Genomic DNA, 19,186 nt, shown 5'->3' on the forward strand with positions numbered 1-19,186 from the left:
CCATTCAGTCCCTGTGCCTCATCTTGCTTTTCCAATAGGATTAGCTATTCATAGCTAATACTTTCACTGGAGAAGTGAAAATACCCTCTGCGCAAAGCTAGTAACTTTTGCTTTGACCTGCTCAAAAGTCATTTAGGATTTAATTAGATCATCTGGTCAGATTCATATGGCTCCATATCATGCTGGCCTGATATGTGGCAGTGGACAGCCCCCTCCCCACTGCCATCGCTTCAAATAATTCCTGAATTATTTTCCAAAATCAAAAACAAACTATGTGGAACATTCAATGCTTTCTGCTCAACAGTTAGCTTGCATTCCCTTCCCCAATGGTGCTCAGTGCCGAGCTAGGTTGGAACTGGGGGATGACATTTTTTTACTGATTGTTTTTTCCTCAGTATTATTTGTTGCAGAATATTGTGCAATCCCTTTTCCCAGTTCTCCACCAGATTCCTCTCAAAATGAAGCATCTGGGTGGCTTCACAGATTGGTTTTTTGTTTGTGGTTTATGATTTTCCTGCTCCCACTCAGTGAAAGGGGGGTGTACAGAAACAACATTAATAATTTTGGTTTACCAAAACATCCTCAGCTACTTTCTGGGGGAGACATTCATTGTCCACTGGCTAATGCCACCAGGACAGCTGTTTCCACTGTTGCATCTGTTTCTGCGAGTTGCCTTCCCAACATAGTGAGTCAGGCAGTCTTGGATGGGTATTGCAAGTGTTATTTGTCCCAGCATTGATTTTCTTGCAGAATCACAGCTGCTGGGGCCTTCTGGATTAGACCCAGTTACGGGCTCCTGCCTCTGGAAAGTCAGACTCTTTACTCAGATGCATTGAAGCTCCCACAATGGTTTCCCAGCACCCAGCTGCTTTGTATGCAACTGAGCACTGAGTTTTTAGTTCAGTTTAGGGTTATGTTCATTTATAGGACTTGTCTAGGTGTGGTTACACATATCATCAGTCAATGTGTGGATGCTTACTCCAGAATATGAATACTTCAAAGTGTGCCTACCATGGAACGCTGACGAGTAAGCAGAAATGCTTTCATGCGTTTGGGGTACTTGAGTACCAAAAGCCAAAAAACTGCTCCCCCACGTAGCAGAACTGCGAGTTAATGCCCAGGGCTCTCAAAAGACAGCCGTGGGGTCAGATACACAGTGAACTCCAAGGGTTTCAGGAATGCAAGCCTTTATTTTCCATAAACCATGGTATGGTATGAGGACAAGACTTCCCAGTCTGGATGAAATAAGCACAGATTTAGGAAAACCTGCCAGCTCACACCTATTGCAACCCTGGCATTGTAGTGTCCTTGCTACCAGGTTCTTGCTGTAGTCCAAGCTGCCCCATGGTCTTGTCTCCTGGCTGCTCCTACCTGCAGCTTTCTTGTCTGGGAGAGACCTGGCTCCATGCCTGTTGCACTGACATTACTATGGACATCCCAGCCACTCTCCCCAGGCTCAGGTGCATCCCTGTGCTTCGAGGCAGCAGTGCCACCTCGGGGCACTTTCCTGAATTGGGAAGCCTGTTAAAATTCAGTCAGCATTCACATTTTCACACTCCTGAAGTGTCATCAGGTTTATGCTACCAGCATAGCTTTCCAAAACTTGAACTACCTGCTGTGCTTTCTACAGCTTATTTGTCACACTGCTTTAGAAACTCTCTTTGAGTCAAAACACCTCTCCCAGCACCTCCATGGCCATTTGGTATCACCCAGTGAGGACTTGGGACATCTTGGTTTCCCTGAGAGCATAAGCCCGCCTTTTGGTGAAGTGCACAGCTGCGTACAGCTTGTTCCTTCATCCAGGTTAGCTCTGAGCAGGGATACTGTGGCTGTTGTGGTTATTTAATACTTTGTGCTTCAACCACTGGATACATTCGCTTGACTGCCGCTCAAGGCATCATCAGGAATAAAATCTCTGCTACTAGTAGCAAAGGCATGTATTTTGTTAGAAGTTTAGAAGGTAAGCTACTGTGAGCAACTGTCTTACACTCTGTCTAGGGCTGCTAGTAAAGTCAAGGTTTTCTTTTAAATTAAAAAAAAAAAATTAATTAAATTTTAAAATACCCAACTGCAGGTATTTTGTGTGGGGCCAGTACTAGTACCTGATAGCAAACTAGCACCACATCTAAGTAACACAGCCCAAAATAACCACAATCATGCATCTTTGTTACAACCTCCTTCTGTTACAAGACCTCTTCTGTATTACGCTGATACAGACTGTTACAGAAACAGCCTGTGTGGTTTATCATTTGGATGCCATCAATAAGCATGCAGAAGGCCAAACCAAGCAGAATTAATGTCTTCCCCAGAGCCAGATATTTGGGGCAGTGCTACATAATCCTCACCAATATCTCCTCTGCAGCTTCAGAGGAACCCAGGCATGAAGTCTACTTCTTAGTCTACTGCTTTTTAGGTTTTTTTTTTTTCCATTTTGAAGTAGCAGCATCAAGCTTAGAGCCTTTTCCCATGTTTAAACTCTGCTGAGCCTCTTCTTCAGCAGCAGACATTAGACATTTCATTCTTGCACACTTAAATGAGCAAGGGCTGTACAAAACCTGTGCTGACAGAACATCATCTTTAAGCGCATCCAAGCTGTGTCAAGCCTCAGGAGTATGATTTTAGATACCACAGTACTTACAGAAGAAAAATTTTTCCAAAATTAAATAAGAATATTGCCTGTGGCCAGTTCAGGAAAGGGCAGTAGCCACCACTACTTTCAGTAGCAGTACTTGGCGCAAACTGCTTGAACAATTTCTCATCCTGCACTTCCCGGCTGGGATCAGAGTAAAGATGATGACTTCTGGTCAGCTGCATTCGCTGGGCAGCTGCATGGGCACATGCATTCAAACAGGAAATTTGCTGTATTTATTTTTATTGTAATAGAAAAAAACCCACAAATAAATCAAAACATCACTTTCTGCCTAAAGACATTATTAACATTTTTAAAATGGCATGGGGGAACCCCAGCAATACAAGACAGAATAGTAAGTGTGGGCAAAAGAGTTCTGTTCCCGTTCAGGGGTTCAGTTTCCCTGCCCCTTTGTCAGTCAGCTGGCTGAAGTTCATCACCAACATACACTCACATACACTTCTCAGTCTAGTTTATATTTGGCGGGGTGGAACATTGAGGGCACAGTCCTGCAATTTATACATAACCATCTTTGGAGAAAATGGGTTTCCTAAGAGTCCTACAGGGTACAGGGGTTTTATCACCCAGTAAGACCAAGCAAACAAGGATTCCCCCCTACAGCTCTTTTGCTGCAAAACACAAGTGTAGGTCCCGAGCCCAGAAGGCCCCCTCAGGAGCTCCCTAGCTATTGCAAACAGGATATGGCTGAGTGAAATTTTACCCAAAGTGACCTAAAAGTAGGAGCATTATCTCTGCAAAGGGGCTGCTCAGGAGGGGAAAAGGCAGATTGCAAAATGCATGGGGTGAATGTCTTCCTTTTCTTTCCTGCCCCCTGAGAGGATGTAAAAAGTCCTGAAGTAGGCAGAAACCATGGCACCAGTGCTTCCACAGGCAGCTGCACCTGAAGTGATAGTTTGCTGAAAGACAAGCAAGCACAGCTGTGCTGCTTGCAGGTACCAAACTAGCACACCTAGATGTTGGGCTGCACTGTATCAGCTGGAGTATACCCACTCAACTAAGGAAGCTCCAAGATCTCTAACGCGATGTACAATGTTTTGTGGCACAGTCGTGTGCATTAAGATGAAAGGCTAGGCTGGTTACTCTTCACAGAATGGGTATGAAAAAAGACTGGAGAGGATACACATAGTAAACAGGAAATCTAAGCTATTGCTTAGCAGAAAACAAACACCAATCCTTCCTCCAGCAGCATCAAAAGGCATTAATGAATGACTTATAGAATGCTTTCTGCAAACAGGACACTTTGAGGGGGAAAGATTGAAAGCTTTCATATAAAGCAATCTGTACTAACTGCTACCATTATCTCCAAGTCCAGTCCATCAAATGAAATGCTTAAGGAGAAGTTGATGGCACAAGCAGAGAATGACAAGAGAAAAGAAGCATCTGGGCTGCAGGGGCCCCTGCTGTGCACTGAAAGCAGGTACACAAAAAAACGCAGAACGGACTGACACTACCCTATTTCCATCTGTGCAGTGGCTCCACAAGTTGCAGGGCAGCAGAGTATTTGACAGTGATGAAACTGCAGTTTTCCTCTATTCCAATCCCTCAGAAATACAAACCATTACAGTCCAAACAGAGAAATAGTGCGACAAACTTATCAAACTGCATTATTCCGGGAGAAAGAACCCAGCAGAGGAAAGATACCCCCTTTAGGTATGCAGAAAGTTTCCAGTGCAGGAAGTTTGAGATGCAGGACTGAACTTGCAGCAATACTTTTCACAACAAAGCACTGGACAAAGGGCTGTACATTTGCATAGATGCTTTTTCAGCAGCATCTGGGACGTGCAGTCCCCATTTACGGAGCATCAGCAATGTTTTGGGGTTTGTCCGATGTCTTTCTTGTATTCCTTCCTAAATGTAAATGCTACAAAATTGTGTATATACATGCATGAAAACAAAACAGTGTGCCTATTCTTTCATTCCCCTGTTCTTCTCCCACTGCAAATAATTGCAAAGCTATAAAAATCTTAAACTAGTAGATGCAGTATTGATACAATCTAAGGACAGGACTGCTTCTGCATGTTTCCCAAAAAACTCAGTTGCTCCATGGAAAGCTTAATTTTACTCTTCCTCATTTTCTTTACATTTGGGGAGACCTAGCACTTATTTCTCTTAAGCAGAGCCCTCTCTGATGTCGCTGACTGCTTTGGAAAGGCCAGCAATATCAATGAAAGTTAGAACTCTTACTGCGTCTGCAACTTGATATTGAAGGCAGAATTGGTCCAACTTATATTATCATGCAGTTGCCATGCTATTCCTGTCTTACTGTACTGTAAGTCTGGTTTAGTAAGGAGAAAAACCCAAGAAAACACAGTTCTTATGCAAAGGTAAATAGTTAACAAGGTTCTGTCTATCTGTTGATAAGCTTACATGCGGGAAAAGGAAACATTTCACGTCACTTTACTTTCACCTGAAATTTGTTTCTGCCACTTCTGCTCATGAGATTCTGTTCTTTCAGCTGGTTCCTTCCCATAACTCTTGGATCTGGCATTACAAGCTTCTTGGTAACCTTCAGTTCCAGCCTCCCTCCCACCACAGCAAGTTCCACTGAGTTTCAACTTTTGAGTGTGACACTGACACATGGTTCAGCTTCATCACCTTTCCCACACAGCTGTGCCACTGCAGATATTCTAGTCAGATGAGTTCAGCTTTTCCCGTGAGCAAATAACAATGTCAGTGAAATATGCAGAAGACTAATCCTTGGACACCTTCACTTCCTAGGCTACCAATACTTCCTTTGCCTTTTTTGCTACAGACTTCAGCAAATACTCCCATAATACAGGCAGTGACAGGAGAAAGAAATGCAAGTCTGCAAGGGATGGTTAGGACACCCCCTTATTTACTTCAAATTGTGTGATGGGCCCTTGAATGCTCACGGAATGAATTCCCACTTACCAGCACAGGAGTTACGTAGAAAGTCTCAGCCTACTCGACAAGACAGCCTTTATAAATTAGTATAATGCTATTAGAAATTATGGCAACCTTTCTGGTAGCATTGTCTTACATGCACCCTGATAAATCCTCTCCCTAGGAAATTTTAAAACTTGTCTTGTAACTTCTTCAGAGTTAATTCTGATGGGAAATTATAAAATAGAAATCTGGTAGATTCGTGTTTAAAAAGGAAGAGGCCTGCTGAAGCTGGGCACACTCGGTCACTCCTGTTAGCTCTGTCCATTATGTCTGCTGAAGGTATTTCCTCCGGGTGGCTGGATCTGGATGGAGTCCAGGAGGGGCCTTAAAGCTTGTCCAAAAGGTCTGAGAAGGTAAAGAAATAAACATCTCAAATAGTTTACTTGATTAACAACTGTTCCCCTTTACTACTGAAGCTCACTCACTTCCTAGAGAGTGCAAGCAAACCACCATTGCAGAAGCAAATTTGAAGAACCTCCACTACAAACTTAAGCAAACTAATTTAACATAATAAAGAGAGTTTACTGTTCAATAACTAAGGAACTTAAAATTTATTTACTATAAGCTAGTTCCGAGTCCTAACATGCCAAGACTGATAATGTGGTAATACTGTGTCTGAAACTAGCTTTCAGTAATTCATTCTACTTAAGTGTGCAAACAAAATCCCTGTTATGCAACTGCAGTGTTCCATTAAGTACATCAATACTGAGATCTGCCAGAAGAATAGCCTCTAGCTTCCTTAAAGACAATGGATCAACACTCACAGAATAAATCCTGTTGCAATCTGTAGCACCTGGTTATCTTTCCATATGACTCACTCTGTTATAGATTTTGAGAGATCTGATATGTTGAGAGCCCAGGGCAGCAGACAAGTCTCCCAAATAATGTGCTATACCATTGTTATGAAAAATTAAGATCTACATGATGGAGCTCAAATCATCCCACTGGGATCCTCACTAGCTGAGAGTTTTAAAAAAATAAGTTGATCTGAATTATCAAGCAGGAATTAATTTCTTCTTTTTCATATCCTCTTTTTCCACCCAGTCCTAGCTTTAAAACTGCAGCATTAATTTAAAAATTACATCTCCCCTGCCTCGTCACAAGCAAAGCTGACACCTCCACTGCAATTACGGTGCTTAGAGAAGAGATCTTTAACAGACGTTTGTTTCCTAAAAGAAAAAAACAAACTTGCACTGTTTTCTGAAACTTTCTGTGCTTGTCTGGTCACATATAAGAGACCATCACAAAATAACTAGTTTAAGTAAAGGCAGAAGAACAACCTTCTCTTGTCTTCTTTGTAAACACCAGTTCCAGTTAGCACTTGTGATACGGTGTTGTAAGTGTTCAAGTAAATAGCATCTTCTCCTTAATCCTATCCTGGTTCTTAGGCAGAGCCAGCAGAAACTGGTACTGCTCATTCTGTCATATGTTTAAGCACTAGCATGAATCAGCTACAGAGAGGAGGAACATCCATACTCACGTGGCAAGAACTTCAGATGGAAGGTCAGTGATGTAGGAAGGGATTTTTCTTCCTGTCAGAAACTGTGCCACTTCATTACTGAAGGTGTTGCAGTTATGTTCAAAGAGGTTATAAGACTCTCCTCTGTGCCACAGAAAAGAAATTGAACCATAAAGACAGACTCAGCAATAAATCTTACAAGCTAATGAAGAACATTTCCTTACATTAGCACCCCCCTCCCCAAGGAATTCTAAGGCAAATAGGTAAAATACAGACATCAACTCACTCTCAAATTCAATTGAATCAGGGTGGAAAATAACATCTCTCTGCATCATTGACTTTAATACAATGGGTTTTGGGAGGATAACTGAGGTCATGTTTTGTCACTTAAAACCACAGAAAAGTAATGAGAAATCGCAGGAATTATTGACATTGAAAGACAGCCAGAACACTAAATGCTACAATTTTCTATTCTCGTGAGAAGTAGACTCACTCAAGACCTTGCTTTTACTCACGTGAAAGTTGGCAGCTTTACTACACCACTTCACCTATGACTCCTGGGGCAAAGCACTATTTACTGAGAGATTTCATTTTCCTTGGTGATTCTCTCAAAGGCATTTCAGGTATTATTCGATTTTATAAGTGTGAAACACTTCCCACAAGAATGCTTTCCCAGCCTAGCTCAAGGCTGGCACACCGCAGGGTTGCCTAGCTGGTAGCTCTTTGTGTATTGGTACACCAGTTCCAGTCTCATATTTGAAGAGTACCAAATAATACACTAAGCAGACAAAAGCTTTGTGAGCTGGACTGGTTTCACAATACTTCCTCCATTCTGCACTTTTTTGATATACAGATTTTCTAGTACAAGCTGTTACTTACCGGAACATAGACTCCCCCAGAGAGGAAAGATACTCCAGAAAAATTTCTTCAGTGACTTCAGTGTTCCCCAGGTCAACAACTGTGTCTGGGGGGCCAAGAAGTGTTCCTCCCTGTAAAAATTAATATCCAGAAGACAATGTTAAATGATCAGACTGAATTCTTTTGGAGGACTCTGAATAGAGCTATTGTGACTTGTCCAGGCACAAAAGGAGGGCCTTCTAGTGCGTTTGTCGAGCAAGGAGATCTGCTGGCCTCCCCTCTCAAGAGAATAACATGCAACTTTTTTTTCAGCTGTTACATTTGGCTCTTTGGGCTGAAAGCTCTAAGCTGTGGCAAAATTCTGCTTTAGAAAAACAGCCTATCCATTTTACCTCTCCAAGAACAGAAGGTCTGAGAAAGCATCATGTTTTTGTTTTGCCTTAGTTTTATTTAATCTTAAAAAGTCTGCATGCAAAACTTAACAATACAGAATTGGACAAAGTGTCACTCTGGCAATGCAGAAGGTGTTCTGGATAGACAGATTCTACCAGAAGAAGCAATCCCCAACCTGTATTTATTTGGGCTTAAACCCACTGTTCATGCTCCCTTTTCCTTAGGTGCCCTGGAAAACCATGGCAAGCAGCTGGCTTCATCCTCTGTCTTAATTTAGAAGTCTCTTGCTGCTTTTCTAAAAGACAGTAACACAAGCGATTCTGAGCAGGTAATCCTATAAAAAATTATCAGAAAATTTAAGTTTAACTTACAGGTGCACAGCTGGAGATTCCTCCACTGCCGTAGAAGAATTCATCCTTATGGACTATTATGGAGGTGTGCCTGCCACAGAGAACAAAAAACAGGTGAAACAAAGGAAAAAAGGAAATAGCCTAGCACAGAAATCACCGGTAAATTTATCAGCTCAAGGACATCACGAAGGGAATAACTGAAAGAAAAGGTCAATGTGTTTCTGTGAGTAGGAACAAGATCTGCTGGGACATGAATGGATATGGAAGCAACTATTATCAAGCCTACTGTAACTCTGTAAGCGGTTGCGAAAGAACAGTCTTAGCTGGGAGCCCAGGCATGAGCCTCCCTCAGCTGAGGGTGAAGTCACAGAGACAGACAGGCAGAGCTACTTTGCTACCACGCTGACAGAGGTGTATGCTGGAAAGACTTTGGCTGAGAAGCTGGTCAGACAACCACTGGAGATGGATCAATAGAGGCAAAAATGGATGGACAAGGGTTTGGTGTTTTTCTTGCCTTTAAAAGAAACCCAAAACCCTCCTGATATGATATAAAAATTCTTGATATGAATTATAGCAAGCTGGGGGCTGTTTTGTAACCAAATGGAGACGGTGCTCTTACATGCCAGAAGGCCTGTTTCTGTAATACCTTCTTCCCACCTACTCTTTTACTCTCATGTTTGGTCATGCCTGGAATTACATGACAAAGTACTTGGGACAAAGACAACATCCTACCCTTGTAAAAGTGTACAGGTGCACTAACACCACCTTTTTCCATGGGGTCCACTGAGCTTTGAATGGAGAGGTTTAACTAGCACCTGATTGTACACCATCTTACCATCAATCTGTATTCAGGAACAAAAAGTGCCTTGGTCTCTCTTCCACAATAAAATGTTCTTAAGATCTGAAGCATATATAACCTCATATTGAAAATGCTTCCTACACCACAGTGTTTTACACACGTTATGCAATTTAAATCTAGTCACTTACCAGATGCCATCCAGCTGTTTCCCTGTATGCAGAGAAAAGAAGAGTTATTAGCAATGTATTTTCCACATTTCAGCCTACTTTCTGTCAATCAGTTAAGAACCATGCTTAATATTTCACCGTGACAGCAACACCAAAGATTTCATCGGAGAGATGTTTCTAAAAAAACCATAATGCCTTTCAAATGAACTACTCCATCCACATTACTGTTGTACTCTTTCCCTCCTGGCATGCACAAGTGGCAATGCCATCCTATCCTGCCAGTGCTTACCTTCCTTGGGTGCTTTTCTACAGACCAAGAAAGGAAACCTTTTCCTAAAATAGAGTCTTCAGTTAGGACCAGAAGAGCTGAATTTGATGCTGATTTCGTAACTGCAGACAGCTGGCCAGCAGAATGCATTCAGCTCTCTTTTTCACTAACTGATGAGAGATCTGACTTGAACATAGGATCAGTGGTGATAACCTCTATATTCTATTCCATGGTTTCTTCCTCTCCCTCCCTCCCCCTGCCCTTAAAAATTAGCAGTTTAAGTGGGAACTGGGGTAGAAAAGTGCAGAGTTGAAATTTATACAAGTTATAAAACTCTGTGTTTTGTAGAACACAGAAGCAAAGACTTGCTTCAGGCACCACTAAACTGTGGTGCCTGAACTTCAGGCACCACTAAACCAATTATGTCTGAGAGAAAAAGTCCCTTCCAAAATGTGTTTCCAGTTCCTTAGGAGTGGGAGACCTAAATCTCTCTATGCTCAGGATTAAACCTCTTTCCAAAAGGTCACCAGCTGTTACTGCTCTAGGCTCAATTATTTATCATAACCTAAAAGCTTGGTCCCTGGTACAGTGCCCCTTTGGGAGCTTGTAGGCAGCCACTGCATGCTGTGACACATATCACAGATGCTATAACTTTATTTTGTCAGCAAGGTGCACAACACCCAGAAAAGCAGATTTAGAACATAACAACTGTGTGTATACCAACATTTGGTATTCTCTTGAACCCAAGCAGTAGACTGAGTGCTCCTCTGCCACAGGAAAACAATCACTAACACATTTTTTTCCACTCAAGTCTGAAGCAAAATGACAAGGGTCATGTAAGAGCGGAGGCAGGGAAAAGGCTGTTGTGACAATAGAGACATCAGGTAAAGCGAGTGCACGTAGTTTTGAAGTAGGTGGACTGATCTGTCAGTCCCATGGATCACAGCCAGATAGCAAGCATATTCCCTGTCAACCCATCACACAGAAACGTAGGTATGGAGTAGGATGAAGGCCAAAAAAGAGGAGCAATGATGAGAGAAGCAGAGCAGTGTGTTGCAGTATCTTAGGAGCACTTGCTGGCCCTTTAGCATGTCTCACCATTGTGCTCCTCGATCCTTTGGTCCTTGTTCCACACTTTCCCCATCAGGTTTCACCCTGCACTCTAGAGCTGCCAGAACCCAGTGACACTGCAGGCTTATCAGCAATACAAGGCAGGATTCAACTTCAGCAGCACCTGCCCTAACTTTAGCAACTGGCCTATGATAGGCTCTACTGCTTGGTTTTGCATAGTTACTGTTCTGTGCATCTATAAACAAATTATTATACATTTGCTCACAATAAATAACTTTTCTGCTAGAAACTTGAACTTTATCCTTCAGAGTAGAGAAGCAAACTGTTTCAAAGGCAGTACATCCTAGAATTGTGCCTGTTCTTTTGCATGCTAAATTGAAAGAGAACATCTTAATATTTACTTTCACACACATTTGCAGCAAACAATGATGAAAGGCTTTCCACAGAGTTGCCGCTTTGTAGCTAGATTCTGTATGCAGGTGAAAGAGTTACATCAGATCTGACAATGTCACAGGTGCTGCCAGGACCTGCTTGTGCAATCGCAACTCCTACTTGAAAAAATAATTGCAGCAAAGGGTACACATTGGGCTGCTCTAGCGAAATTGCAGACATCAGCTCAAGGGAGGTGACTCTGTCTCTTTATTTGACACTTATGAGACCACATCTGGAATGCTGTGTCCACTTTTGGATCCCAACAGTACAAAAGACACTGACATACCGGGTTGGAGCGGAGAAAATTGGTCTGTGCATCCTCACAAAGAGAAGGCCAAGAGTCCTTATTCCTGTCTACAAGTCCCTAATGCGTATGGATGAAAGAGACCCTTGCTCTGCTCAGAGATGCACAGTGAAAGACAACAGATGCCAGCTGGAAAATGGGAAATTCCCAATTCAGTAAGAAGCAGGGAAAAAATTATCATGAAGGTGGTCAAACACAGGGACAAGGGTCCAGAAAGCATATGGGATTTCAATCCTTGAAGATACTCAGAACTCAGCTGCTCAGGGCCCTGAACAATTTGCTCGTCAGCTCTACATTGAGCACAACCTCCAGAGGTCCCCTTTCAACGAAGCAACTCTCTGATTGTACGAAAAAAACCACAAACAGAATTTAAGAAATAGACTTGGCATTGGACTACAATCCAATCCTTACTGCTACATGTGAAATCTGTAGCAGTCCACAGGCAGCAACAGCCAAGGCAATAACAGAACAGCTTTTGGCAAGTGAAGCTGCCTGTCTTCACAAGGCAGGTCTGTCTGAGGCTGCTCAGCTCGGTCAGTTTGTGCCAAGCACTGGTTTGAATATCTTAATGAAGCTGCAGACCTGCTATTTCTGCTTGGCTCCTGGAAGTCATTAACCAAGCTGGCATTGTGGAAAACACATGACAGATCTGCAGCACTGATGACAATAAGGCATTCGTGGTAGCTCTCCAGTCTGCTGCAGACAAAATAAAATCCCTTTCTGTCACGGGCAGACTGTGCTTGGTCAAAGGCCATGCAAGTGCCTCCAATGGCAACAGTGTTGGAGAATCCCATGCCCAAGAAACCTGCCATTATTTGCCACATACGCATCACCCAGAGACATCTGAGAACAAGAACTTTTGGTATGCTGCTGCAGTATCCCAGGCTTCAGAGGTGGCTGTTGTCATCTCAACTCCAAACTGACCCACAGAAGAACAAGTCAATGGCTACCAGCTTCTGGAGTACTTGGGCAGCAATCTTTCCTACTGTTCAGCAAGACTCTCAATGTTGTTTGTCTGCTGCATCATACAAGAGATTATGTACAAACTTTCATGGACACAATCATCTTCCTTCTGAAGTTTTGCCTCTGATGGGGATCCTCCTCTTTGACTCTTCTTGCCCTTCTCCCAGACTCAGACACCGCACAGAGCAGGTGACAGCTCACCACTATTGCCCCTCCTGACAAGCTCAGGTAAAGCGATCAGGGCAGTCTGCACTAAGGAATTATGTCTTGCTTTTCTCCTGGATGTTGCCCACTACATACAAAACATGTTGCCTGCTGCCTCTGAAGGCTTCATACACACAACAGCTCCAACAGTGTGACTAAGGAAGGATACAGTATTGTTCTAAGTGCTAAGGTACAAGCTGTATCCAGGCCTTCCAGCGACACTTTCCAATAAAGTTCAAGCTTGCCATGAACCTCCCCAAAGAATCCTACAGTGCAATAGGGCTTACATCTCATAGTCAATTGAGTGGTCTAGAAAAAGGGACTGAAAATACCATCTAGGATACTGGGAGACATTATCACATTTCATGCTCTTCCACTCCTTGCCACAACACTCCAAACTCCTGTTGTGCACTGCAGTGTGGGCAGAACTGTATGTTGGTACTGCCACCAACACCAACACATTTACTCATAACCTGAGGCTGTCTATAACTATATAGAAAAACCTGATTCTCCAGTAATTTACACCGGAGCTGCAAAAGCCTTTGCAGCCTCAAACTGCAGGTGTTACCCTTCACTCAATGCCAACAGTAAAACTAATCCAAAGGATGCACATGCTCATAATGCAGAACAGGAATGCCCTGATGGGATGATACTCTTCTGGGCACTATATCTGAAGAGAGGGTGTCAAGAGGATGGAGCCAGGCTCTTCTCAGTGATGCCAAGCAATAGGACCAGAAGCAACAGGCAGAAACCTGAAACACACAGAATGTTCCACCTGAATATGAGGAAGAACTTTACTGTGCAGGTGACTGTGCACTGGAACAAGTTGTCCAGAGAGGGTGTGAAGTCTCTCTCACTGGAGATATTCAAGAACCACCTGGACACAATCCTGTGTTATGTGTTCTAGGACAGCCCTGCTTGAGCAGGGAGGTTGGACCACACGACCCACTGTGGTCCTGTCCAACCTGACCCATTTTGTAGTTCTGTTCATCCAGGTAAAATAGGGAAACAGCAAGATGATCAAGAGTTTGAATATTTCAAGGGACAAATGGCTGTTGAATAGGAAAGGTTATTGCAAATTTAGATGTACACACTTAATCACACAACACTTAGTGCACGTGGCCAAGTTATCAGGTATCAGCGCTCCCACAGAAACTGCCTGTGTGCAAGCTCAGCCTGAGGTAAATGTGAAGCAAATCAGCTTAGTTTGATCTGCCTCCATTCCAGGGAAATGCAAGTCAAGCTACCTTGTTTTTGTCATAGACCACAAACATGGACATGAAAAGTTACCATGTTATATCTGTGAGACTTACGGGTGATAGCTTGCAAGTCTTTGGAAACTTGATAATTAAATCTTTTGGGTGTTTTTTGTTTGTTTGTGGGGATTTTTTGTTTGTTTTGTTTGGGTATGGTTTTGTTTATTTATTTTTTTTTTTAACTTGCTGATGTGCTTCATGGCTCTTTCCTGAAAATACTCACTAGAACCTGGGAGGGGATGCCAATTCAGCTTAGATGTGTGCTTAAGCATCTCAAACACTCAACTTGTTTCAGTAAGGCACAGTATGATCTGGCAAGATAACAAGGTTTTATATTTGCTATTTTTTCTTTATAACATTCATAGCTCAAATACTTTCACAGTGCTTACGTGAGCCAGAAACCTATGAGAAAAATATAACATTCAAATGCATTAAACAATTCCAGGACCCTCAGCTTAGTCAGAGGAATGTGGAGAATAAAGTATTTAGATTTGTTTGTTGTACAACTGATTCAGGAGAGTATAACTGTTTGGATACAGGGGTATTTTGAAAGAAGCAAGTGAGCCCATATAATTTTAGAATACAATCAAACAGGATTATTTCCTTGCTTGAATTTATCTGGAAGGCCAAGCACAAGTGAGATTAGATGTTCATCAATCTGTTTTACCATTACAGTAATTTGTTTATCTTGAGGGCCAAATAATGTAGATTATTCCTGTGCATTTTAAATACCAAATGAAAGTGGCATTTGTATATTAACCCAAATTATTAGACTGAAGGGCAGAAGAGTTCGAAGACATGAAGGAAGGAATTGTATATGCAGATGAGTATCTAGTTTAACCATTCAGAGTTTAGGTCATCCAACCCTCAGTGCAAGAACAATGCCTTTTGAGCTGTAAAGTAAAGAAATAATAGGAAGCTCAGTATTTTTATCTACGCTCTGCAATGGATATGCAAGCCCAAGAAGACCATAAAAGACTCTAAAAAAAGCAGTGAACTGGTCTCCTGTGGAATCGAAAGCAACACAGTATGGTCAACCAGCATGGGTATTTCTAGCAGTGCATTGCTTTGCATATTGTTGTAATTTTCTTAGACAATCCATTAAGGTTCCTGCCTTTTTTTTGAATTGAAAATTACCCTAATTAGTGAAGCACTTTCTCCTATGTGCTACCCAGGGTGCTCAACCAAAGCAAAAAAAAATACCACCAAAACCTAATGGAGAGGGAGGAGCCTGCTCCAGTTCCCTTCTCCTTGAGATGCCTAGAGAGACCAAGAAATAGGCTAGACTGGGGGAGGGTAATGCACTTGATTTTCACGAAATCCCTAGCAAATGCTTGGAGCAATGCTGATGGAATCTCACACTGAAGCAATTCAAAACTGATCAGAACAGATGGAAGAGAGGCAGAGAAATGTGCTGGGCCTGGAAAAAAGGAACAAAGGAGAAGGTACCTCCTTTCAGCAGTTACCTTTTGCTCCAATTCTCTCTGGGCTGTTAAGTCCCTATAGCTGAATGCACCACTTAAAGATTTCGACCAATACATATTCCCAGTCAACTCCACATTAATTCATACTACACTGAGCCAAAGCTGCCGTGGTTAACAAAGCTCCTGGCTCATTCTCTGAGTCACATGACCAATACCCTCAATTACAGGAGAGGAGAACTTTGAGACATGCAAGACATTTTTCTTTAAGCCCATGATGCAACAGGATTTTAATCTTCCTTAAAGATTTCTCTGCCTTTGGACATCTATTTCAATATCAGCACTGCGAGCTGAACTGTTTTCTTTTCCTGTTTTCTCTCCACAGAATCAGGGTGGATTATGTTTTCTGTCTTGAAAATAGAAATCTTATTGCATTCAGGTTAACATTTCTTATAATTAGATCATATAGTTGGACAGACAAATACAGTCACACACTGAACAGGGAGAAAAAGGGGGAATAGTACCTGTAGAGAAGTTGTATGTAGAGCAACATAAAGATTAAAAGTGCTGTTTCTGATACCAAAGGCAATATTTGGTCATATATACTTCAGAATAGAAATATTCATTGAAAAATTACAGGAAACTTACAGAAAAGTAAGAAGAATAAAAGCAGTCTAGAGTAGAAAGAGAGTAAACTTGCCAAGAAAAATGAAGATGTGTCCAAGGGACGAGACTAAGTCACTCCAAAGTCTGCTATGAACAGGGCTGTACAGCTCTGCCTTCCAGGTTCATCACTCAAAGGCAACAGAGAGAACTGACACTGAAAGAGTCAGTATAGCATTTAGTAGTGAAAACTGATCCTTGAATGCTGTGCTGACATAATCCACAATACCCTTGGATCCTATCAGCACAACTGAAGACACTGTGCAGTGATGCTCTTGCAGTGGTCAGTCCTGTAAGACAGGATTTATCCCCCTCTGGCAAGGGGACCTGAGCTGCTGGTTTTGAGCCTGCTAGAAATTGATTTTAGCACAATCAATTACAGTATTTGTTTTTTCTCTCTAAAACACATGTATTTCAATACAGGCAATGTTACAGAATTATCACTCAAAGCAAAAGCATTGTTTCAAACTTGGCACCAATGGAAAGAGTATCATAAGTAAAGATGGCAAACATTTAGCATTAAATCCCTTAAGAAATGCCTTTCTCTTCAATTTCATTGACTTTCTCTGATGATCTACAGTTTAAGAACATCGCTGGGGGAAAAAAATGGAAAAAATAGCTATTGACCATCTCAAAGTTGATATACAGAGAAATAACAACAATTTTTGTTGTTCTTCAAGAATAAAAAAGGTCTACACATGAGACAAGAGTAGTATTCTCTGCATCACTTTGCTCTTGGGGAGGTTTCCAAAATCACCTGGAGATATGACAGAGCCGAGTGTAAATGCACAGAAGACACTTGAAGGAAGTCAGAAAGAAAGAAAGGACCAGCAATTTGTTTTATGGAAAACCCCATCACTGGATCGACATAATCTCAAATATTCTGCAGTCTGCATTGTCACTGTGACCACGCAGGCCTAGTTGGCCCTGTTCCATGAGCACATCTGAACTCAGTTAGTTACCAGGCAGTACTAGTGAGCAGCACTTCCCCGGTTACCCAGGGAAGCGCTCAGGTTCTTAACTTTCCCTTTTCAGTGCTCAGACTCCTTTCACAGCAAACTCTATCACAAGTGCAAAGCTTTCAAGTTGTTGTTTGGGTAGCATAGAAAGCACCAAAAATGAATTAATGCACTAAGTGTTTTTAGGTGGAAGTTCAGAAAGCTACAAGAACTCAAAATTTACTTTGTGGGTAAGAAGAGAGCTAAAAAGCCTTTGCTTGATTTGTGTGAATATTGGCATGGAGATACATACAGTGACAACCTATTTCCAGTGAAGTCTTTCCTTGGACCAACACTTTGAAATAAGACTAGTTAAATTCTGCTCAATTCAAACACAAATAAATCCTGCATGTATGTAATCTGCATCTTAAGATTTCTAACTCTTAAGCACAAGATAAAACATGGCTATTATGACCTAATAGGTGAAAAGTTACTTCCCTAAGGGCTACAATAGAAGCCACTCTGACCACACAAAAAGTTTTGAGGTTATCCAGTGCAGGAAATAGGCATCTCTCAAAGCTGCTGTTGCTGTCCGGCTAACAGAGAACATCACATATGATCTCTATAATCTTTTCTTCTCAACTTTGCAGGCCTATTGTTGACATGCATGAAACTTCATGCCAAGAGTTATCTGGACTTTCATTTTAAGCTTGCAGGAAAGCACAGAATCTCTTCGTAGGGCAGATGAGCAAAGTGCCAGCAAACTGTAAACCAAGATTACACTGAACCATCTGTTCAGACAGCGAGCCTGTTGAGAAGTCTGATCCCACACAGACTGCTGGTCTGACACGGGCCAAAGTCTACACGTAACAGGTATAAAACACTGTTGTTTCATTCCTAATTCACGCTTCCAAAACTTCAAGCAAAACCTAAGTTTGGTTCGTGTACCAAGTCCAAGGTTCAGCTGGAAACGCACACATTTTTGACAAGACATAGAGCACACTCCTACAAACTTTCCGAAGGAGAGAGCGGATGGCTGCACATCGCCAGCCCAGCCCGGCCTCGCCACAACATGGAGCCGCTTGAACTCTGTAACCTTGTAAACAGCGGCCGCCTTTCCTCCAGCTCAGCCTTCCTGCCGAGGCGCCACGGCAGACCGGGCTATCGGGAGCTGAGCTGTCCCTCCCTTCAGGAGCTAAGGAACAGTTCGCCTTTAGTAAATACCACCAGCGCAGCGGCAATGGCCAGATGCGGGAGAAGCGACTGGACTCAGCGCAGCTGGAGCCGCCGTCCCGGCCGAGCTGGTCCCGCTGACAGCGGGGACAGGGGCTGCAGCCAAACCCCGCCGAGCCCCCCCGCCCCGGCCCCCGGGCCAGCCTCGCACATCCTGAGCAGTGTTGCGCCCGCTGGCTCCCGCCGCAGCCGGTGAGCCCTCAGGGAGCCCTTTCCCGGCGGGCCGCTCCCTTGGGAGCGCGATGCCGGGCGGAGATCGCCACTCCTGGCGCTGGAGGCGGCGAGTTCGGCGCCGTTTGCGGGCACGGCGAGGCCGGGCCGCAGCGGCCGGTGGGGGACGCGAGCGGCTGGGAGGCGGCGGGCGGGACGGAGCGGCGCCGGTGCCCCGCCGTGCTCTTACCCAGCATGAGGGGGCTGAGGCGCCGGGCCATGCCCTTGGACAGGTCGTACACATAGAGCTTCACGGGGTGCAGCGCCAGCGGCTCCTCCATGGGGGCGCGGGCGCGGCCGCCGGGCGGCAACCGGAGCCCTTGCAGACAATGTGGAACGGCCCTTCCCTCTGGGAAGCGGAGGGGAGCGGGGGGAACAGGTGGTGCCGGTGCCGGTCGCGGCTGCGGTGGCACCAGCCGGGAGGTGACAGACGGGGCGGAAGGGGCGACCCTGTCTATGCGCATGCGCGGCCACCGCGCGCCGGCCGGGCCGCCCCGTCACTGCGCGGCTCTGCGGGGGGCGGAGCTACGGCCGGGGGGCGGGGCCGGACAAGGCCTCCCGTCATTGGCTAAGGCTCAGGGCCGAGCGCAGCGTGGGCGGAGCTCCATCCCTCGGCGTCCCAGCTGCAACCAATCCTCGC

At 43.7% G+C, this 19,186-nt stretch overlaps 1 protein-coding gene across 1 annotated transcript; it reads right to left on the reverse strand.

Moving 5' to 3' along the window:
• Nucleotides 1-1,170: 1,170 nt before the first annotated feature.
• DESI1 (desumoylating isopeptidase 1) lies at nt 1,171-19,025 on the reverse strand. The gene is made up of 6 exons (XM_027657460.1): nt 18,737-19,025; nt 9,605-9,626; nt 8,639-8,708; nt 7,896-8,005; nt 7,038-7,160; nt 1,171-5,902 (listed from the first exon to the last, which is right to left on the reverse strand). Exons 1-6 carry the CDS (start codon nt 19,008-19,010, stop codon nt 5,809-5,811), a joined length of 693 nt encoding a protein of 230 aa, XP_027513261.1. The 5' UTR covers nt 19,011-19,025; the 3' UTR covers nt 1,171-5,808.
• Between the last annotated feature and the right edge of the window lie 161 nt (nt 19,026-19,186).

Source organism: Corapipo altera, unplaced genomic scaffold (assembly GCF_003945725.1).
Source record: "Corapipo altera isolate COAL_440 unplaced genomic scaffold, ASM394572v1 1, whole genome shotgun sequence".
Taxonomy (NCBI): domain Eukaryota; kingdom Metazoa; phylum Chordata; class Aves; order Passeriformes; family Pipridae; genus Corapipo; species Corapipo altera.